The sequence below is a fragment of the Microcaecilia unicolor genome, chromosome 3 (assembly GCF_901765095.1).
Source record: "Microcaecilia unicolor chromosome 3, aMicUni1.1, whole genome shotgun sequence".
Classification (NCBI taxonomy): domain Eukaryota; kingdom Metazoa; phylum Chordata; class Amphibia; order Gymnophiona; family Siphonopidae; genus Microcaecilia; species Microcaecilia unicolor.
In genome coordinates this window covers 230959550-230983091 of record NC_044033.1, presented here as the reverse complement: position 1 = coordinate 230983091, position 23542 = coordinate 230959550, and the positions used below count along the sequence as shown (strand labels likewise).

The following is a 23542-nucleotide window of genomic DNA, read 5'->3' as shown; positions in this document are numbered from 1 at the left end:
ATAGATGATCATGTAAGAGAGAGGCACTGGGCCCCCTACATCTCTTGGGTCCTCAGGTACTGCCCAGTTACCTGTATGGTCAATTTGCCCCTGAATGCAGTCCCCACTCCTGCCCCTTCACAGCTGCCTTTCAAAATAGCTGCCATGACCAGCCGCGAGAGGTTGTGGCAGCCATTTTGAAAGGCAGCCACGAGGGGGCTTGAGCTAGGGGGCTGCGCTCCTGCCTCAAAGACTCCTGCTGGACCACCAGGGAGATAGGTAGGCCCGGGGGGCTCATAAACATCGAGAGATGGGTTGGGGGGTTGTTCAGGGGGGAAGAGAGAGAAGGGTTTTAGAAAGGCTGGGATCAGGAGGGTTTTATTTTTAAAAAACTAGTTATGCAGGTGCTGGCCTGATATTCAGTGCCAGCACCTGCGTAGATAAGCAGCCTAATTTAGGACAGCTTTTGAGCTGTCCGTAGGCCGCTTATGCCTAATTTTAGGCACAGCCATTTGCACTAACTAAAACATGGTGCAAATACCTGCATGTAAATTTAGGCGCAGATACCCTTAGGGCCCTATTTACTAATACACGCTATAGGCACGCTAGCATTTTTAGTTAGAGTAACAAATTAGCAAGCGCTAATGCTAGAGACACCCATAGGAATATATGGGTGTCTCTAGCGTTAGTGCACACTAAGTTTTAGCGTGCGCTAAAAAAACACTAGCGCACCTTAGTAAATAGGTCCTAATTCTCTAACTTTTCATGCTTAACTTAAAGGTACACCCATAATCCACCCATACTCTCCCAAGACCCTCCACTTTCCACACCCCTTTTGTTTGACTTGTGCATAATTTAGGTATGGATCCCGCATCTAAATTTATGTGCATACATTTCAATTAAATCTAATTAGTACCAATAATTGCTTGTTAAAAAGCCAATTATCGGCACTAATTAACTCGTTATTCAATTAAATTGCACACACAAATTGAGAGCGTGCCCAAATTCGCATGCGCAATTTTTAGCGACTTTTATAGATGTAAGAAGAAAGGGTGTTCACAGGGGGAGGGGCATTGGCGGGACATGGGCGTGTCCAACAATTGCTTGCATAACTAATAGAATAAATTAGTGGCTAAAGTGTCACATTTATCCAATTCACTTAATTGGAGTAGGTCTTAAGGAGGGGGCTAAACATATACCATATAAAAAATTCCAGCGCTCTACCAAAAGCTTGTATCAGCATTTTTTGAAAATTCATATAATCATCTGTAGCTAAACCACACTTTAACAAGCCATCAATGGCAACTCATTTCACATGGATGTTACTTTGACTAATCTGTACTGTGTCCCCTTGATGTGGGCTATATGATCTTATATTTGCTATTATGAGATTGTTTTTATTTCTTATGATAAAATCTTTAAAAAAAAAGCTTTTAGGCTGCAATCAAAAGAAAAAAGAAAAATAACCAGCTTTACAAGCAAAGAAACATGCCTTTTATCCTGACTATCAGGTTTAGCAGCATATCTGTGGGCTCTGCATTTATTCTGTTTCTAAGCCTCAGGGGAGCCTTTTTAAGTTGCTGGATCTTCTTTATAAAAGGAATGAAGGGACCTAACCAATCAGCCACACCTTGCAGATTGTACTCCTCTTTCTTATGCAAGCTTGAACTCAGAGGATTAGAAAAACCCCATTTGGGAATGAGTCATGAGGAAGGTATTTTTATATATGTAAAAATCAACCTGGGGCACAGAAGGGATGACTAATACTCAGCAGAAAAAAAAAACCTGATCTGTGATTTATCAAAAGAATATATGTATATAGGCTTGCTAACCTCTCGATGAACTTATTTTTACTAAATTTGGAGAAAAAGAGCTCAGTGAGTCAAAAAATTCCAAAAGATATTCAAAGAGCTAAGCGATATTAGTTTCTCAAGAAGGGCACCTTGTACCAAGCGGCAATAAAAGGGTTCCTGTGGTGGCACTGGCGCACGGGTTTGCTGCGTGTTGAGGGCCCTTTTTACTGCTGCCCGGTAAAAGTGGGGGGGGGGGGGGGGTTGCACCAAAAGGAAATGGATGTGCAGTAAGGTGAACACTTGCCACATAGTCATTTCCCGGGATGGACTTACTGCCACCTATTTAAAAGGCGGTAAGGGCTCCCAAGCTAACCTGGCGGTAACCAGGCACCATGCAAGGCTGCCCGATTACCACTGGGAAAGCCCTCAGCACTAAAAAAAATAAAAATATTTTTTTCAACCCTGGAAATAGCGAGTGGTGGGGGCAGGCACTACATAGTAACATAGTAAATGATGGCAGATAAAGACCTGAATGGTCCATCCAGTCTGCCCAGCAAGATAAACTCATTTTACATGGTATGTGATACTTTATATGTATACCTGATTTTGATTTGTCCTTGCCTTTCTCAGGGCACAGACCGTAAAAGTCTGCCCAGCACTGTTCTTGTACTAAAAGTTCTGAGGCTAATGTCAAAGCCCCTTAAAATTTACACTCCAGCCCATCCCTATTCAGTCATGATCAGGGCTGTAGACCATAGAAGTCTGCCCAGCACCGGTTTCGCTTCCCAATTACCGGCGTCTCCACCCAATCTCCACTAAGATTCCGTAGATCTATTCCTTCTAAACAGGATCCTTCATGTTTATCCCAAGCATGTTTGAATTCCATTCTGGTGCTCACAAATGGGAATAGTGTGTCAAATGTCCAAGTGAGTGCCCACCTGGGCAGCAGTGACCATCAAACAGTTTCGTTTGATATAACAGCTGAAGTGGAGGGCAACCACTCAAAACTCAAAGTCCTGGATTTCAAGCATGCTGACTTTAGTAAAATGGGGGAATACCTGAGGAAGGAGCTGATGGGCTGGGAGGACATACGAGAAGTGGAAGGGCAGTGGTCCAGGCTGAAAGAAGCTATAAATATGACCTATTCTTGAATTGCTGGGGCTGTACAAGATAGATAGATGAACAAGGTTAGACTTTATGGATGTGTTGTCTGCCCTTATTATAACCTGATTTACTGCTGTTGTGTGTTTACAAACTATGGAAATTCATGAGACAGAGCTTAGAACTATCCAACCATCACTCCATTTTCTCACTTACGTCTAAAAAGGCCATATCTGCTGCCTTTAAATCCACTTCTATGGTTACATCACTGGCGCTTCCATCAGGGAAGATCTGCTGAGCCTAGAATACAAGAGATATTATGAGAAAAGCCTTTATAATGTTGCTATCATCCAAGTCTTGAAACAGAAAACCAAAGCAGTATATCTCCCCAAACTCTTTGCCCAGATTCAAAACCTAAATATCATATGCCATGTTATATAAATATGACTTTTTTGATAAGCATGAATGAAAATGGAAATGTGTCTTGTAAATGCCTATGTTCTCCTGTAATTCCAGCCTGAAGGAAGGGCCTATATATTCAAACATTTCACCTAATTGCATAGTCTCTCAGCTGAAGATTGCCCTCATTCTATAAACAGAGTCTAAGCCTGTAGAATAGCATTGTGTAGAAGGAGCCTCAAATTCTAGTCTTCAAGGGCCACAAACAGATTGAGTTTTCAGGATATCTAATCTAATCTAGCACTTTTATACCACACAATTCCTAGCATGAGGTTCAAGGTGGTTTACAGTGAATGGACTAGATTATCAGGGAAGGCAGGGAAGGGAGGGGGAAAGAGGGGACAGGAGGGCAGAAGGTGGTGTTGCCAAAGAGTGGCTACATGAGGTACCTAGGTGGCTACGATTTGTCGAAAAGTAGGGTTTTCAGATTCTCGCTAGTCTCACTAATGATTATGCATGAGATAGATTTGCATACAGTTGAGGTAGTGGGAATGCAAATCTTCTCTAAAGAATACGTATGACATAATCCTGAAAACCTAACTGGACTGGAGTTTAAGACCCCTGATGGATAGCATGTATAGCAGAAAAAAAACTAAGGGGTCCTTTTACGAAGCTGTGGCAAAAGGGGGCCTGCGCTGGTGTCGACGCATGTTTTTGACGAATGCCAAGGCCCCCTTTTACCGCAGCAGGTAAAAGGCAAGTTTTCCTTTTCCTAAAGAAATGGCCGTACGGCAAGTGAACTACTTGCCACGTGGCCATTTTTTGGGGGGGAGCACTTAGCGCCACCCATTGAGGTAGTGGTAAGGGCTCCCGTGCTAACCTGGAGGTAACACTTTATTTTACTGCCGGGTACTCATTGGCACTTAAAAAAAAATTGAAATATTTTTGCAGCGTCGGAAATGGTGCACACTGGGGGAGGAAACTACCACCGGGCTGCTGCAGTAGCCCAGTGGTGCTTCACTTTTAGCGAGCAGTAAGCCCGGGTTGGGCTTACAGCCACTTCGTAAAAGGGCGCCTAAGTGTATTCAATTATCCAGTGTTTTTAGGCTGCTTGTATCCCTTCCCAAATTAGCATGAACCAGCCATTCTCAACTGGGAGGGGTAAAAGAAACCAAGGCTACATGCTTATGAGAAAGTCAATTTTATTCACTTACCAAATACAAATACAATAGATTCTCATGAGAGATCAATACAGTTACATGATGAGATGTTCACTGTCTGCATCTCCGAAATACTATTCTGATTCAGCTGCTTATATCGTTTGTTTCAGACAATGATTTACAAGACTTTTTCTGCAAACTATCCTTCTCACATATTATTATCTAGTTCCCAGCATCTGGTTTTCTTAAGCTGTTGGACAACATTCTTCTGTTGTTTGTACTAGTTTCTTTTCCCAAGGCCTGCCTTGCCTGTAAGAGTATCATAATAGATCATAAATACCAGCGATCATGCTGGCTCATCAATCTTTGATAGATTCCAGTGTCACACAGACTTATCAAGCTCTGGCCTTTTGACCAGTGGCATAGCCGGGGGGGGGGGGGGGGGTGCTAGGGGAGCGTCCGCTCCCCCAAACAGAGTTCTACCAGTTCCGGTGCCTATTTTTTTCTCAATGTGTTGCATTGAAAATGTGCGCCAGCGGAAGTCCGCTTTCGCGCCGTCAACCTGGCTCCGCTTCTGCTTTTGACCCATTCCTTAGTGCATGATTGTTCTCATAATTCTACACCAGTTGCTTCTGTCTACACTAACAAGGATATATCACATCTACCAAGAATAGGAAGGAGGGAGGGAGGGGAGCACCTGTAGAATATCACTCCTTTATCATCATCCTCCATTTTATTCCATCCTTCTGTGCAGCTGTAAATGGAATATCCCTTTCTTAGTTCATCCCTAGCATCCTTCCCCTACCACAGTGCACCACAAAAACTGCAATAATCTAAACAATGTGACTGTTTCATAACTAATCTTAATTAATTTGTTCAAAAAGTTAGTTAAATGTGACCATCTTTAGGATGATTAGGATTCTCATGGTCGGGCAATTTCCTACTAGGGTTCTCTCTTCAGCAACATTGTGGTTCCTATACTTACTTCAACTTCCAAGCATTCAAATATGAAAAGTCAGACAGAGTTATAGTCCAAAACAAGGTACAATGTGTATTTTAAATTTTTTGTATGCTCCTTTCCTTTAACATAGGCAGTCAGGACACTGCCTTCTCACTCCCTAAGAACTGAACCAAGAGATAGAGAGTTGGGTTAACAGGCCAAAGCTTTTATTAATACATTTGAATTCAAAACATAACCTGAGCTATATTATGCCCAAAACATCAACATTTGTGGAATCAAATCCTAATCTCCCAAATATTTGAGGATAGTCAAAGTAAATTCACTTTGATTTTTGTTTTTGTTTTTATATTATGATAAAAAGGAGGAAAAAATATAATATAACAAAAAACAAAGTGAATTTACTTTGACTATCATCAAGTATTTGGGTGGTTAGGGTTTGATTCCACAAATTTTGATGTTTTAACGTAGCTATTGATTGTGGAATAGTTCAGTATTTTTGAGCATTTTCTATATTATATCCAAACATAATAGTCCCCTCCTCCCTTCCTGCAAACCCATCATGTGAGCAGCTGGACTGCACTGACTGAACCTCTGCTACAGCAAAAGGTGCCCTTTGTTTCTTACTCTTGGGTAATGTTGATTCTGGCCTTGTGTGAATAGGCAGCCAGCCTGGCTGCCTCTCATTACCCCCTCCCAACACAACTTGCTAGCTCTTCTCTGCCTGCTGATGTTTCCGGAGTTGAACATTCCCAGTGCAGTATGCCACCAACTGGAGTTGTGACAACAATAATGCATTGAAATTCATTTGAATAACTATCATATTCTTTGTGCATCAAATTACTTGATTCATAATTACAACCAGATTCATTCTACCCTATTACAGATCTCTCAGTTATAGATCTTTATCTTTATTTATTTGGTGTTTTTTTTTACTATTATTATTTTTTACGGAGAAATTTAAATGCATTATTAGGAAAAAATAGTAATACAAAATATATAGAAATTATTGAGAATGTCAAGCTCGCATCATGGAGAAATATACCAACATTTTCAGAGTGACAAAAATTTCAAATGATCTGAAAATCATAGGATACAGCACAAACAAAATTTAAGAATACAATTAAACTAGACCCTCTCATGAAAGAGGAGCAATTCCCTGCTCTTGAGTATCCTGAATAACAGTTTTATCCATATGAAAAGCTGAGTAGGATATAGAAATACAAATTTATTGTTGCCATGGGTTATCAGGCATTTACAAGGAAAGGAAAAAGGTTGCCCCACACTCAACTAATTCCTTTGGCTTCAGCTGTAAGAAAGCTTCCCTTTTCAAATATGTAGACCTGGCTACCTCTGGGAACATTTGAATTGCTTGTCCGGAAAAAACGTAACTGTTCCTTAGGAAAATAAGACTTTAATATAGATACTTTCTGCTCTTCTGAATGAACGGTTGCAATCATTGTGGCTCCCCTGGCGATCAGATCGTGTGACGACTCTAAAAATCTAGTGTCTGAAGTTGGAAGGGTTCCAGGGGTCATCCAGGAAACCACATACTACTCATCATTTGCTGGTAAAGCCTGATGTCAGTTCTGGGCAAAGTGGTGCAAACTATTATTTACAGAACACATAGACACACGTGGTTTAATGGAACAGAGTCAACATGGATTCAGCCAAGGGATGTCTTGCTTAAGCAAATTGCTACATTTTTCATAGTCAGATTTATTAGGGCAGGTAGGCACAGTTTCCATGCTGAAACAGCTTTAGATGACAGGTTCTCATTGCTTCAGCAGCTCTGAGTTGCAAGCTCCAGAATCTTTGGTCAGAGTGCAGAGGGTCTCTATAGAAACTCCTGGGATCTGCCATGGAACAGCTTCATGTGACAGGGACTGCTGCTAAAAGGCAGCCAAACTGAGAGTGGCAGGTTTCTTTGACAGCAGCTTAGCAGCTGCTACCTGCTTCCATTCGGCTGCAAGCCTTGTAAGGGTTTCAAGTGATTAGAGCCATATTTAAGGACTAAGCAATGGAAAAATGAGCAAAATGAAGTTTTAGATGTTTAGCTGATTTGTAAATTAGGCCATGGGGCAAAGGACCCAAGGAACTTACAGGACAATTTATCTTTGAACGAGAGGTTTGTCCCTTCCCCTGCCCTTTCAAAAAGCTGGAGGAAATTAAAGCCTAGTGCAAAGGATATGTTGCTTCAAAACTATGCTAGCTGCTAGACAGGGGGTAAGAAAGAAGGCCATCAAGACAGGGCACTGATGCAGTGAGCTCCTGCTGAAACTTGCCTTAAAGCTCTTTTTGCATACTTTTTTCACCTTTTTGATCCAAAAGGTGAAAATAAAAGGCAAGGCTAGAATTCACCTTTCAGGGTCTTCCCTATTGGTTATAGTCTGATGGCTGGTCACACTGCTGCAACCCTGTGTTTCAAACGCAGTGATCAGCTGCAGGGCTTTGTTTTGAAGCTGGAAATATCCTTTGACTCTATTTGCTAGGACAGCATCATCCCAGCTGATGACACATATCCCCACAACACAGCTGCTGGAGGACAAAGATGTGTGTTATCAAGAGCTTGTTATAAATGCCAGCTTGGAGAAACTGTCCAGGCAAGAGGAAGAGCTGGGCTTGGAGGAAAGAGCCCTCTTCAGATCTGTGGATTTTGTTGTGGGTAACGTTAGAGCACAGAGGACTGGCTTATTTGTTAGAAGAAAAGCAAAGTACTGAGCTCAGCTCCACAAAAATGATATCACATTTGCCAGAGTCCGAGTTAGCAGAGATGAAGGACCTGTGGAATCTGCTAGGAAGGTTAACAGTGAAGCAAATGCAATCTCTGATTAAATCTGCCTGAGCTTTGTGTATGGGTGATACCCATGGGCAGGGTACATAAGTACATAAGTACATAAGTAATGCCATACTGGGAAAAGACCAAGGGTCCATCGGGCCCAGCATCTTGTCCACGACAGCGGCCAATCCAGGCCAAGGGCACCTGGCAAGCTTCCCAAACGTACAAACATTCTATACATCTTATTCCTGGGATTTTGGATTTTTCCAAGTCCGTTTAGTAGCAGTTTATGGACTTGTCCTTTAGGAAACCGTCCAACCCCTTTTTAAACTCTGCTAAGCTAACCGCCTTCACCACATTTTCCGGCAATGAATTCCAGAGTTTAATTACACGTTGGGTGAAGAAACTGTTTCTCCGATTTGTTTTAAATTTACTACACTGTAGTTTAATCGCATGCCCCCTAGTCCTAGTATTTTTGGAAAGCGTGAACAGACGCTTCACATCCACCTGTTCCACTCCACTCATTATTTTATATACCTCTATCATGTCTCCCCTCAGCCATCTCTTCTCCAAGCTGAATAGCCCTAGCCTCCTTAGTCTTTCTTCATAGGGAAGTCGTCCCATCCCCGCTATCATTTTAGTCGCCCTTCGCTGCACCTTTTCCAATTCTACTATATCTTTCTTGAGATGCGGCAACCAGAATTGAACACAATACTCAAGGTGCGGTCGCACCATGGAGCGATACAACGGCATTATAACATCCTCACACCTGTTTTCCATACCTTTCCTAATAATACCCAACATTCTATTCGCTTTCCTAGCCGCAGCAGCACACTGAGCAGAAGGTTTCAGCGTGTTATCGACGACGACACCCAGATCCCTTTCTTGGTCCGTAACTCCTAACGTGGAACCTTGCATGACGTAGCTATAATTCGGGTTCTTTTTTCCCACATGCATCACCTTGCACTTGCTCACATTAAACGTCATCTGCCATTTAGCCGCCCAGTCTCCCAGTCTCGTAAGGTCCTCTTGTAATTTTTCACAATCCTGTCGTGAGTTAACGACTTTGAATAACTTTGTGTCATCAGCAAATTTAATTACCTCGCTAGTTACTCCCATCTCTAAATCATTTATAAATATATTAAAAAGCAGCGGTCCTAGCACAGACCCCTGAGGAACCCCACTTCCTCCAGTGTGTGGCATGCATTTTGAGAGATATAAAAAAGGATCTAGGAGTATGGAGATCCTTCCTAAATGAATACAAAGGTGTATCTATGTGGTGGGCTACACTGGTACCCAGCAGAGATTTTGATACAAACTCAGATGTTTTAGGGAGAAACACTGTGGAGTATATTGCCAGGATGCCTCATATTTGGATCAGTGAAAAGCAGACCTTCTCCTGAGCCATTACTCACCACTGATACTATGGATTTAGACTGCTACCGTACACTGCAAGTACCATCAGACTGCAGACAGAATATTGCATGATATTTGTTGTCATCAAAGGTGAAAGGATCAGGTCCTATTCCAAAGCAAACCGGAAGTAATGCAACATCAGGATCAGTGAAAAGCAGGCTTGCTCCTAAGGCATTGCACCAAAGGGATGTGCCAAAAGGGCAGGTCACCAGGCTGCCACAGGAAGTCTCAGCAGCCATTTTAAAGAGACAACGGGCAGAGCAGTTGGCAGGAAAGAGTGGGGCTCTTTCCTGCCCCCAAAGAGGCCACTAGACCACCATAGCTTGTTAGGGTAGGTCTGAGGAGGCCTACTGATGCTCAGAGGAGGCAACGGTGGTAGCTGCGGTGGTGGTGCTGCCAGGAGGGATGGTCAGGGGGCGGACTCAGGGAGGTGAAGAGTTTTGGTTTCGGTGCTAATAATTGCTTGTTAAAAAGCCAATTATTGGCACTATTTGGCTCATTATATAATTAAATTACAGGCACAAATTTGGTGTATGTCCAAAGTTGCATGCACAATTTTTATAGAATTCAGGGGATAATGATAGTCCATCTACGCATTATTCTGTAAGTATGTGCATATCTTTAATTGCAAGTGGGCATTCATATGGGTAGATTCTGGGTGTAGCATGAGCAGGGTGAACACCTACCTGCATATCTGCTAAATCTAGGCACAAGCATTTAACTATGCACCCTCTAGATACCTAAATATGTAGAGATACCCTTTTATGGAGAGAAGACATAGTAGATGATGTGGATGGGAAAACTGGATAGGCCATATGGCCTTTATCTGCTGTCATTTTTTATATTTCTATGTTTCTATGGAACGGTGATGTTTGGTTGCTATGGGCCCGATATTCAGCCGGCAGTGGGCAGCACATTTGCTGTCCGCTGACAGCATTAAACCCAGATATTCAATGCCAGGCCATATCTGGCGACCAGCATTGAGTATCCGGGTTTATTTTGGCCGCTAAAATGTTAACTGGCTATGCCGATATTTAGCGCTAACTAATTAACTTTTTAGTGGTCAAAGATAGGCCTGCTATTCAAGAGGCCTATTTTGCCTGCTCACCATAGCCAATTTGGCACTGAATATTGGCACCTAAGTGGCTATGTTGAGCAATATAGCTGGTTAGCGGCTAGCCGCTAACCGGGATATTCAGCAGGAGATAAACGGTTATATCCCGCTGAATATCCATGCTTAGGCACTTCAAGTAGCAACAGTTTACTCCTCAACCCAATAGTACTATATGTATTTCTTTGACTGTCTTTCTTTTCTCATGGCAGTTAATGGCTTTTATTGTAAACTGCATAGAAGCCACCTTGGCCTCTTGTGGTATATCCTTGGCCCCTTGTGGTATATTAAGTGTCTGTAAATAAATAAACCCTATATAGTTAATGATTTTAAGACTGCTTTTTCAGAATCCTAAATTAAACAGCTTAGGATATGGATGGAGGCTGACCATCACCACTATCAGCCTAATTGGGCATTTCATCCTTGCTTTTGCCTAACTACTCCTTTGCACTATCCATTTGGTAATGTGGCGTTAGAAAAATTTTAGTCTCACTGTATAGGGAGTATTACTGAAAATTTACAGTTAGAGGACTTATTCATTTAACAGTGGCTACTAAACATAGAAGTCCTTTTGAATACAGACCACCTGTGTATATCCTATGCATTTTTGAATTCCATCACCATGTTTGTTCAGGGCCCACCTGATGACTCAGGTGCATTGATAAATTACTGCTACTACTATAAATCATTTCTATAGCGCTACCAGTCGTACGCAGCGCTTCACAAATTAAAATGAAGAAAAGACAGTCCCTGCTCAAAAGAGCTTACCATCTAAATCAGGACAGACAGACAGGACAAATAAGGGATAAGGGTAGGACAGACAGATAGGACATATGGGGAAGGGACTATTGAAGAGAGGAAGACAAGATAAAGGTTACGAGCAGGTGACAAGTTAGGAATTAAAAGCAGCATAAAACAGGTAGGCCTTTAGCCCGGATTTGAAGGCGGCCAGGGATGGAGCTTGACATAATGGCTCAGGGAGTCAATTCCAGGCATAAGGTGTGGCAAGATAAAAGGAACTGAGTCTGGAGTTAGCGATGGGGGAGAAGGGTACAATTAGGAGAGATTTGCCTAGTGGATGGAGTTCCTGGGAAGGGGTGTAGGGAGAGATGAGGGTGGAGAGGTAGTGAGGGGCAGCAGAGTGAATGCACTTATAGGTTAATAAGAGGAGCTTGAACTGTATACGGAAACAGATAGGGAGCCAGTGAAGTGACTTCAGAAGAGGGCTGATATGGGCATAGCAACTTTGGCAAAATATTAATCGTGCAGCAGCATTTTGAACAGATTGAAGAGGAAAGAGATGGCTGAGTGGAAGACCGGTGAGAAGCAAGTTGCAGTAGTCCAAGCGAGAGGTGATGAGAGTGTGGATAAGGGTTCTGGTTGCGTGCTCAGAAAGGAGAGGGCGAATTTTGGCGATATTATAGAGGAAGAAACAACAGGTTTTAGCAATCTGTTGAATATGTGCAGAGAAGGAGAGGGAGGAGTCGAAGATGACTCCAAGGTTACGAGCAGATGAGACAGGAAGAATGAGGGCGTTGTCGACAGAAATAGAGAGTGGGGGAAGGGGAGAGGTTGGTTTAGGTGGGAAGATAAGGAGCTCAGTTTTGGACATATTGAGCTTCAAATGGCGGTGAGACATCCAGGCAGCAATGTCAGACAGGCAGGCAGATATCTTGGCCTGGATTTCTGCCGAGATTTCTGGTGTGGAGAGGTAGATCTGGGAGTCATCAGCGTAAAGGTAATATTCAAAACCGTGGGCTGAGATCAGGGCACCAAGGGAGGAAGTATAGATGGAGAAAAGGAGAGGTCCTAGGACAGATCCTTGAGGTACACCCACTGAGAGCGGGATAGAGGAAGAGGAGGATCTACCAGAGTATATATACTAAAAGTATGCTGAGAGAGATAAGAAGAAAACCAGGAAAGAGCAGAGTTCTGAAATCCAAGTGAGGACAACGTGCCAAGGAGTAGGCTGTGATCAACAGTGTCAAAAGCAGCAGAAAGATCGAGAAGGATGAGGATAGAGTAGAGCCCTTTGGATTTAGCCAGGAATAGATCATTGAAGACTTTAGCAAGTGTAGTTTCAGTTGAATGAAGGGGGCGAAAGGCAGACTGGAGAGGATCAAGAATTGCCAGCGACGGAGGACAGCACGTTCTAGTATCTTGGATAAGAAAGGGAGGAGGGAGATGGGGCAATAGATGGAAAGAGAGGTAGGATCCAGAGAAGGTTTTTTGAGGAGTGGGGTGACTACGGCATGTTTGAAGGCATCAGGGACAGTCGCAGTGGAAAGTGACAGATTGAGGATATGACAGATGAAAGGGGTGACAGCAGGAGAGATAGTGTTCAGTAGATGAGTGGGGACAGGGTCAGTGGGGCAGGTGGTTAGTTTTGAGGATGAAAGAAGAAGTAAGTGCTGCCATATGGAGATTTGTGTTCAGTTTCTTAGACTCATTCTGTGTTCCTTTGACTGGGATGCTGCAGAAGTATATTTCACTCCCCTCAAGGAGGAAAACTCTCAGCCATCACTCAGTGACACTGGGTTCCAGCAGGAACCATTGTTTATGTCCACTATCTGAGCACTGTATTTACTCACCAAAAGTACTTTTCCTTTTATTCTGCCTGTGAAGACTGCCTCAGCACGCAGCCATTCCCCATCTTCCGTGCTCTGCGGCAGAATGTTTGAGCACTGCATCCTTCAGGTCACAGAAGAAAAGAAAAAAACACATCTGATCAGTGTGAGTCCAAGCCAATGTCCAGAACTGGATATACGGTTTATTTCTAAATTGATAGAAATCACACTCAATAAATGGTCTGATATATACACATATACAGCAAGGGACACATCAGATTTAGGTGCACACAGGAATATAGCTGCAAGTATGTATGCACATTGCTCATTTAGCAAGAGGTACATGCAACACACAGTTGGGATGTGCAGGCAAAAAAAAAAAATAACCAAAATACATTTCATTTTACATATGAGTTGCCATTCTGTGTCAGACCAAGGGTCCATCTAGCCCAGTATCCTGTTTCCAACAGTTGCCAGCCTGTTGTTTCCTGTGCCATTTGTAGGTTGTTCTTTGTTTGTTTTTTTAAGGCTGAACTAGACGAGAACAACACTGAAGCAGAAATAAAATACACAAATAGACATGGACTGGCTATGATAGGTTTTTAAGAAGTGAAATAGCTCCTCCTGGGAAGCAGCTGAAATTTAGTGATCTCAGGGTTTATTTTATTTCCTGTCCTTTTATATTAGACTCAAATTCAACTGTGTTCTATATAGATGACTGAGTCAATCTTTCAGTACCTTTACTTTGGCTGGTTCAATCTGTCACAGAGGCCATAGTAGGGACTCCTGAGGCTTGTGTAGTAGCCTGAGGAATTCAGCAGTAAGGAGTATTAGCCTGAATTTTAAATGTTTCTACTGTAAATCACCAAAAGAATTACACTGCAAATCTGATCTCATCTGTAGGCAGGCAGACTGCTGTGTGACAGGTGCAGAGTTTATATATGTAAAGTCAAGTTAGTGATGCTGAATAGTGCCATGTATATATAGTGCTTTCTGTAGGGGCCTTTGGCCCCCACAGTTCCTCCCCTCCCTTTTCAAGGGGTTCAGCTTTTAAAAGGGGGGGGAAGCTCTGGTGAAAGTAGAGTCTTCTTTTGACTATAAAACATCTCCCAGAATCTGACCTTATGCCCCGATGATCAAAGGTAAATGCGGGTGCTAGAGGCTACTAGCGCCGGACTAGCACCCACATTTACCTTCGCATATATATGATCAGAGGGGTCTGGCGCGGCAAACAGTGCCCGTGACAGGCAATAGTATTCTGCCACTATGATCAGAGAACAGCGCTCTGATTGTAGGGCCGGAATAGCACCTTAACCCTACACCAGCTCAGAGCTGGCGTTAGGGTTAAGGCTCCCTCTGTTCCTGCCCCATCCCCTCCCCCTATCCAAAGTCAGGCAGCCTGGGCGGTCACTGTCAACCCAGACTGCCACCATGTACTGGGGGAGTCCATTGGAACCACGGACCCCCCATTGCCAAGGCCCTGGTGGCCTAGTGGCCCCCCAAGCTGCAAAAACAACCCCCTCCTCTTCCATCCAAAATGGCAACGCCCTGCCCAGTGCATCCTGGGATGTGCTGGGTGGGGCTTCTCTACCATACAATGACCTTACATCATTGTACCACCACTCTCTTTCCATTGTTTTGTATTTTCTCTTCTTTGGCCCCGTAATATATTAAGTACGACGTATTTTAACAGACCCCAGCTGATTTCTGATTGCAAGGGCAATTAGGTATGTTTTGTACTTATTCCAGGTATTCTTTTACAGTCTTTGTTTCAACCACATCTACTGCAAGGCTATCTTCTATAAAGCTGCTTCAGAGTCCACCTCCATGGAGCCTTATAAATTGACCTTTTGTTTTAGAATACTTTTTTTATGCAAAGGTTTGTTTCCTGTGTGTTATTTTTACCTCCATGTAGGAGTGTCCTGAGCCCAAAACTTACCCTGGGTGACACAGACCCAGTACTGATTTCTTCCAAGCTTTGGAGGAGGTAGGGTGGTAGCAGCAGCAGTGGGTCCAATGGAGGGTGGGGGAAGGAGTGATTATATTTTGAACACTGAGTGGGGAGGGGAAGCAAGAGCTCCCATGTTAAAGTTGTTGGAGTACACTAATAACCCTAGCTCCATGTGTGCACTTGATCATTCCCCAAGTTTTTTAAAGATCATATCTCATTTCATCAACTTCCTTAGGGATGGTCATTCTATTGCAAACCTTACAGTCACCTCCTAAAAGGCAAAATGTTCCCTCCAACCTCTCTGTAATATCTAAGAAGAGCGACCAAAATGATGAAGGAGATGGAACTCCTCTCATATGAGAAAAGGCTAAAGAGGTTAAGGCTCTTCACCCTGGAAAAGAGATGGCTGAGGGGAGATATGATTGAAATCTACAAAATCCTAACTGCTGTAGAATGAGTAGAAGTGAATCAATTTTTTACTCTTTCAAAAAGTACAAAGACTAGGGAACACTCAATGAGGTTAAATGGAAATGCTTTTAAAACAAATAGAAAGAAATAGTTTTTCACTCAACGAATAGTTAAGCTCTGGAATGTGTTGCCGGAGGAAATGGTAACAGCGGTGAGCTCTACAGCGAACAATCCAACTCATGCTTCCGGGTCCTCCTCAAGACCCACCTGTTCTCCCAGGCTTTCCCTTTCCTTACCCCTGGTTGATGTAGCTCAACTGTCTGCTCTGAAACAGCTCCCACCCACCCCCTTTTGATTTCCCTCTGTGCTATCCATATTTTAGTTTTTGTAGTTCCTTTCCACTGTTCTATTTTTGTTGTAAACTGCTCCAATTTCCCCTGAAGGGCGGTATATCAAGCCTCTAATAAACTAAACTAAACATTTAAGATTGTATCCATCATATTTGTTATTCCTATCTGTTGGTACAGTATGATCCTCGGAATACGATGCCATCATCCTATTATGTAGGCAAGAGAAATTTTTGTTTTTTTTATAACGCCAAATAGAAAATTCCCAGGGAGATGAGATGATGTTTTAGATCTCAGAGAAAGAGAAAATATTTTAAAGAGAAGAGAAACTACTGAGGGAGATCCTTTCCAGAGAATCCCATCTGTTTGCTGAGAGGTAGCAAAAAATCAGGAGGAAGACTTCAGGAGACTAGTATTCAAGTACAGCCCTGAACTGAATATCCGGATATAAAAAGCCAGGAGTAGCTGTCATTTAAAAAAAAATGCTCTCTTCCACTTGCTGAAAGCACCAAATCCTTGCTTTGGGAACTCCCTTGGCTCCTCCTCAAGTTATATGTAGACAAAATGTATTCATTTGCTGGCAGCTGATTAAAAAAACCCGAAAATTAGATGGCCAGAACCTGATGCTGACTACATAAGTGCTTTTGAAGATCGACACCTTTATCGTTATAAAACCTGTGTAGAGAATTCATTCTTTAAGAGAAGTGTGCCAGCTCTACAATTTGAGTTGCAGCCACTTTCTGAGGCCAGAACTGAAAGAACAGAATTAAGCAATACGTGAGTCAACTAATTACTAGATAGTAATGAAGATGGGAACGTCACCATGACAAAATGGTTTACTTCATGCTGCCTGGGTGGAAAGGGGCCCGTACAACACCAATAGGCTCTTTATTTATTTATATATGTATTTAAATTTCATATATACCGCCTGCGAGCCCCCAAACTATTGAAGTGGTATACACTCAGGCTCAGTCCTAGAGGCACACTTAACCATTTTGGATTTCTAGATATCATAAGAACATAAGCGTTGCCATACTGGGACAGACCGAAGGTCCATCAAGCCCAGTATCCTGTTTCCAACAGTGGCTAATCCAGGTCACAAGTACCTGGCAAGATCCCAAAACAGTACATTTTATGCTGCTTATCCTGGAAATAAGCAGTGGATTTCCCAAGTTCATCTTAATAATGGCTTATGGACTTTTCTTTTAGGAAGATATCCAAACCTTTTTAAAACCCCGCTAAGCTAACTGCTTTTACCACATTCTCTTGCGATGAATTCTAGAGCTTAATTACATGTTGAGTGAAGAAATGAAATAGATCTCCAAACATATTCCAGGCGATATTCAAAGCAATTTAACTGGCCAAAAACAGCCGCTGACTGGTTAAATATCTTGTTTGTGGCTAACCACAAATATTCAGTAGGACTTAACTAGTTATCTTCACTGAATATTCATGGTTAGCGCCTACTGAGAAACCAGCTAACTCGTGGAAATATGTAGGCTCTGATAATCAGCGCCTGACTGCATAAGATAACCGGTTAAATTGGGCCGCATAAATAGAAGTCTTATTTTTGACTGGTATAACTTAAGCTATCAGACGCTGATTATTATCTTAACCTGTTAAGTTTTAGCAGCCAAAAATAAAACCAGATATTCAATGCCAGTGGCCGGATAGGGCCCGGCTTATATGTTATGCCAGTCTGGTTAGGCCTGCCTCTAGAAGAGAACCATAGCAGATGGATCTCACAGAAATTGCTGTATATATGGCAACGAGAAGTATTTGGTGGCACTGTAAGGCACTAGCAATGCCGGTTTGGTATTGTGTCTCTGTGCATATAGAAACCAGTGGATTATCATGCCTCCTCTACTGACAGCATCCTCTGCTGACTGAAGGTGGAATTACACTCAGCCTTACTGTGTCTCTAGTCTGACTGATTCTAGCCTGCAAATGTGCTATAAAAGATGAACACTATCATATTTCTATTCCTTGGCATGTATTATAAATTAGACATAAAAAGAGTGATGCTCAAAGCTGTCCTTGCCTTCTGTTCCTATCCCCCCTCTACTACCCATCTGGGCTTTAGGATATCCCTTCTGCACATATATGAGATATATTTGCATACACCGCCTCCAGTCTGTGTAAATATGCATCATGCATCATTTACTAGAGATATCCTAAAAACTCAATTGGGTAGGTAGAAACCCATTTTGAACAACACTATTCTATGAAACTGTATGGTTTCAAATATGTAAAGACAATCACCATATTTGCATTGTCAGGGTTTTTTTCACAGTTGTATAAATAGCTACAATCTTTTACCAAATTACGAAAGAATGAGTTATTAGGTAATCAGAAGATGAGCAGGCTCAGTGTTTTTACAGGAAGTATTGATTGCAAAACAGAGATAGTCTCTTACTAAATCATTTGCATAGTTGCAGAAGAACAAAGGTTCATTGAATTCACATTTCTCCATTTGTCAAGAGCTCCCTTTACGTGTAACCAAGCTCGTAAATGTTCTGTTCAAACCTGCATGTCTTGTTTTTAAGATCTGGCAAGGACATGCTGCATTATATTTATGTCATTTGATCAATTTTCCGCAACTTGTTAAACGATCTCAATTTTCACAAAATTTAAAACTGTACTACCCTGATCTACAGTTCTTATTAAGCTGCCTTTATATGCAATACTTAAAGGTTTTAGAAAAAAGCTGAAAATGTTTTTTTTAATTTATGGGCACTTTTAGTAAGCAGTGCTAAAAAGTGGCCTGCGCTAACCCCAGCACGGGTCTTTACCACACATTAAGGCCACTTTTACCGCTGCCGGGAAATGGCCAATTTTTCTATTTTGCCAATAATGGCCACATACTAATTTTCCTATTAGCGCGTGAGCGCTTACCAACATCTATTTTGAAGGTGATAAAGACTCACTCGCTAACTGATTTACTCTCCACCCCAGACCCGCCCCAATGCAAAAACATTTAGCACGGGATAGCACGCGCACATGCAAAAAGTACCACGTGACGCCTGAGCACGTCCCACGATAGTGCATTTTAACCTATGGTAAGCATGTGTTATTGCTTACCACAGCTTAGTAAAAGGACCTCTTAGTAAATCTGTAAAGACTGATCACTTCTGATAAGATGTATTCTTGGCTGTCCAATTCTTATGATATCTTGGCTAATCTTTTGAAATTTGTATTATAATTGTGCTGTTATGTGATAGAAGTGTTTTGATTAATATCTATAAATTATTACCAGAGATGGTGTTATTGTTATTCCTAGAAAAGTTCTACTTTAGGTGCTCTTTTACTAAGGTGTGTAGGCGTCTATGTGTGTCCAACGCGCATAAAATTGGCACTACTGCCTGGCTACCGCGTGCCCCGTGCGGTAATTCCATTTTTGGTGCACCCAAAACACGCGGTAGAAAATAATTTCTACAGTAATACCTCAGTTTTTGTGGACTTCGGTTATCGTCGGTTTCGGTTTTCGTCGATTTTTTCCGCGAAACATTTGTCTCGGATTTCGTCGGTTGCCTCGGATTTCGTCAGCGTGCCCACATGATCTCGCTGCTAATTTTGCGAAAACAAAGGGCGACCCACGCATTCTCCTGCTCAGTGTGGCGTTGTTTCTCGTTGTGTGAGCATCACCCCGTGCGTGTAGCCAAACAATTCCATTGCTTTCCAGTGTTGATTCATATGGAAATAATTGCCTCGATTTTCATCAGTTTCGGATTTTGCCGATTGTTTTCGGATGGATTATCGACGAAAACCGAGGTATCACTGTATTTGCTACTGCGTAGTGCTAACCCAGCGGTAATCGGCAGTTACACGCATTGAATGCTTACCGCCTGGTTAGTGCGTGAGACCTTAATGGGTGGCGGTAAGGTTTCAGGCCAAAAAATGGACTCGCGCTCGTTTTAATTTTGCCGCACGTCCATTTTCCGGCACAAAAGAAAAATGCTTTTTTTTCCAGGCATGCTGAGGAAATGGACCCAGCACAGGCCACTTTCAGGCGTGCCTTAGAAAAAGGGCCTCTTAATTCTTTTGTAATCTGCATTAGAGCACATCAGTACATTGTGGAATAGAAATTGATATTTCTATTTGTATTTGAAGCACCGCAGTCAGCTCAGTTCTCTGGCTCAAAAGGTTCACCTGATGCCTCATTAGCCAGTGCTGTCACTGCCATGCTGGAGATCCTGGTCTGAAGCTTCTGTTTTCTTGGGACAGCAGGAAGACTGTATTGAAAATAGGATGGGGAAAGTATCAGCAATTACTCAACATTGACACCTATTGGCCAGCCTCAGAATATATGTGGCCTAGTGGTTAGAGTGGTGGACTTTGGTCCTGGGGAACTGGGTTCGATTCCCACTGCAGGCACAGGCAGCTCCTTGTGACTCTGGGCAAGTCACTTAACCCTCCATTGCCCCAGGTACAAATAAGTACCTGTATATAATATGTAAGCCTCATTGAGCCTGCTATCAGTGGGAAATAAAATAAATAAAGAAATAAATAAATAAATAAATAAATAAATAACAGCCTTGACTATGGCACTGGAATGTCTGGATTATATGATACAGGGCTAAAAATGGTTGATGTGGCAATTGAATTTAGGGACATTGGGCTCGATATTCAGCTGGCAGGAGGCAGCCTGCATAAATGCCGTGGTCGGCGCTGACCCCAAATATTCAATGTCCAAGCTGTTTCCAGTGATAGGCATTGAATATCCAGGTTTCTTTGTCTGTCACTGGCTAAGCCAATACTCAGCGCTGGCCGGTTAAGTTAATAGAGGGCAAAGATAGGACTGTTATTTTTGCAGTCTGATTTGCCTGCTAAACTTAGCTGGTTAGTGCTGAATATTGCTGGTTAACTTTTTGGCACTGACCATAAAGATTCAGCGGAGATAACCGGGTATCTCCCAATGAATATTAGCAGTTAGCCGGCTAAACACTATTTAACAAGCCAAGAGTTCTGACAAATTCTCAATACTGTATTTTGCAAGTATTTTCAGAATAGCCACTGTAGCAGTTTTGTGTCCATAATTTTTAGTTAATTTTTTACTCATTTATTATTCATAGAAGGCCTTTGGAGCTCTGTGCATTTCTGGTTCTGACATTACGTAATGTTTCAGCCTGCTAGGGATACAGCGGACATTCATACAACCCTCTATGTATAAAGGTTGCCCACCCATGCCATAAAGTGGATGGGATTTCATATACCACCTCTCTGTGGTTACAATCAAAGTGGTTTACATATTATACACAGGTACTTATTTTGTTCCTGGGGCAATGGAGTGTTAAGTGACTTGCCCAGAGCCACAAGGAGCTGCAGTGGGACTCAAGCCCAGTTCCCCTGGCTCTCAGGGCACTAACTATTAGGCTACTCCTCCACTCCACTTAGAAGCAGTGGCATACCAAGGGTGGGGCGGTGGAGGCAGTCCACCCCGAGTGCACGCTGCAAGAGGGTGCAGGGAGCAGCCATGTGGCTATCGGCTCCACAGGTTCCCTGCTCCCTCTAATGTTACTTCCGGAAGGTGATGCACCGGGGAGGTGGAGGTGATATGCCGGGGGGGGGGGGGAGGTGTGATGTGCCAGGGAGGTGCACAGCGGTGCTCAGTCCCAGGTGGCAGCTGACATAGGAACACCACTGCCTAGAAGATATAGACAGAATAGAAACTGTGCAGCACAAATGCCTGAAACCCTATGAGATGAGGCTTAAAGACTTAAATATATATAACAGACCATTAAAAAACTCCAAACAGCCCAAAACACCGCAGCCAGACTCATCTTTGGCAAAACTAGATACGAAAGGGCAAAACCTCTAAGAGAGAAACTACACTGGCTACCACTCAAAGAACGAATTGAGTTCAAGATCTGCACAACCATCCACAAAATCATCCACGCAGACGCCCCACTTTATATGTTAAACCTAGTGGACCTACCACCTAGAAACGCCAAAAGATCGGCCCGCAAATTCCTCAATCTGAACTTCCCCAGCTGTAAAGGAATTAAATACAAACAGTCATAAGCTACTACTTTTGAGTATAAAAGCACACAGATCTGGAACGCACTACCCATGGCCCTGAAAAAAATGGACAATCTAACCAGCTTTCGCAAATCTTTGAAGACACATCTCTTCAACAAAGCCTACTAAGGACATCTTTACTAAATCATTCCTCAAACTACTCAGATGCATCAAAAACACCTCTCACAACACCTTACCTAGCACCTTGCATCTAAATTACCTACCTTAGCTTATTATCGACTGTATCTAAGATCATGTAATGACTGCATCATAACAACACTCTGTAAGCCACACTGAGCCTGCAAAAAGGTGGGATAATGTGGGGTACAAATGCAATAAATAATAAATAATAATAATAACAGAGCAGTGATCTTAACTCTCTTGAATGCACATCAACCATTTTGGAAGTATCCATAAAGAACATGCATGAGGTATTTGCATACAGCTGAAACACAGTTCATACATATCTATCTCATGCATATTCATAGAGCTATCCTAGTTAATTGTACCTACATGCCAAGGTTGAGAACCAGTGCCCTAGAGGACAGCATAGAAGAAAGAAGGGGAATGCGTTAAGAGATATTCAAATATTTTAAAGGTATAAATGCTATCAATGATATCATTCTGAACTTTAGGTTAAATTGTCAGTATTCTTGTATCTGGCTAACTGTAGATATTAGTAACAGTGATAATTATTATATCATGACTACTAATTTGTGGAGTGGAGGAGTAGCCTAGTGATTAGTACAGTGGACCTTGATCCTGGGGAACTGGGTTCATTTCCCAGTGCAGCTCCTTGTGACTCTGGGCAAGTCAGTTAGGGGTCCTTTTACAAAGGCATGCTGAAAAATGGCTTGAGGTAGTGTAGGTGTAGGTTTTGGGCCGATCCATCTTTTAGCGCGCCTGTAAAAATGGCCCTTTTTTTTGCCAAAAATGGACGTGTGGCAAAATCAAAATTGCCACGCATCCATTTTGGGTCTGAGAACTTACCGCCAGCCATTGACCTAGCGATAAAGAATCTGGGCGGTAATCACTTACGCGCGTCCATTACGCGTGCCCGAAAATAAAAAAATATTTTTCAGACACGCATATCGGATGCATGCCAAAATTGAAATTACCGCAAGAGCCACGCGGTAGTCAGGTGGTAACTTCATTTTGACACGCATTGGGCGCGTAGACATGAAACATTGTAAAAGGGCCTCTTAACCCTCCATTGCCCCAGGTACAAATAAGTACCTGTATATATATATTTTTAATTGATTATTTATTTATTATATTTATATCCCACCTTTATCCAAGTTGGATAACAATAGTCACATACATAGCCTTAAATACATATTAATCGCTGAGCATTTGATTATGGAACATGATCAGTATAGTTGCTGTGGCCAGAAAGCACACAAAAGACAATTGTCATGTACATATACATAATATGTAAACTGCTTTGAATGTAGTTGCACAAACCACAGAAAGGTAGTATATCTAGTCCCATTTCCCCTTTCCCCCATCTCTTCCATAGAAACAAACCCCTCAATTCTATAAAATTTGCCAAAAA

General features: G+C 42.4%; 1 protein-coding gene across 1 annotated transcript in view; it reads right to left on the bottom strand.

Moving 5' to 3' along the window:
• The window catches only part of LOC115466359, a 63100-nt gene that overhangs the window by 19009 nt on the left and 20549 nt on the right, over nt 1-23542 (bottom strand). The window contains exons 3-4 of the mRNA XM_030197548.1: nt 13288-13387; nt 3090-3173 (exon numbers count right to left, since the gene is read on the bottom strand). Coding sequence (XP_030053408.1) covers nt 3090-3173; nt 13288-13387 — 184 coding nt within the window. The remainder of the gene's footprint in view (nt 1-3089; nt 3174-13287; nt 13388-23542) is intronic.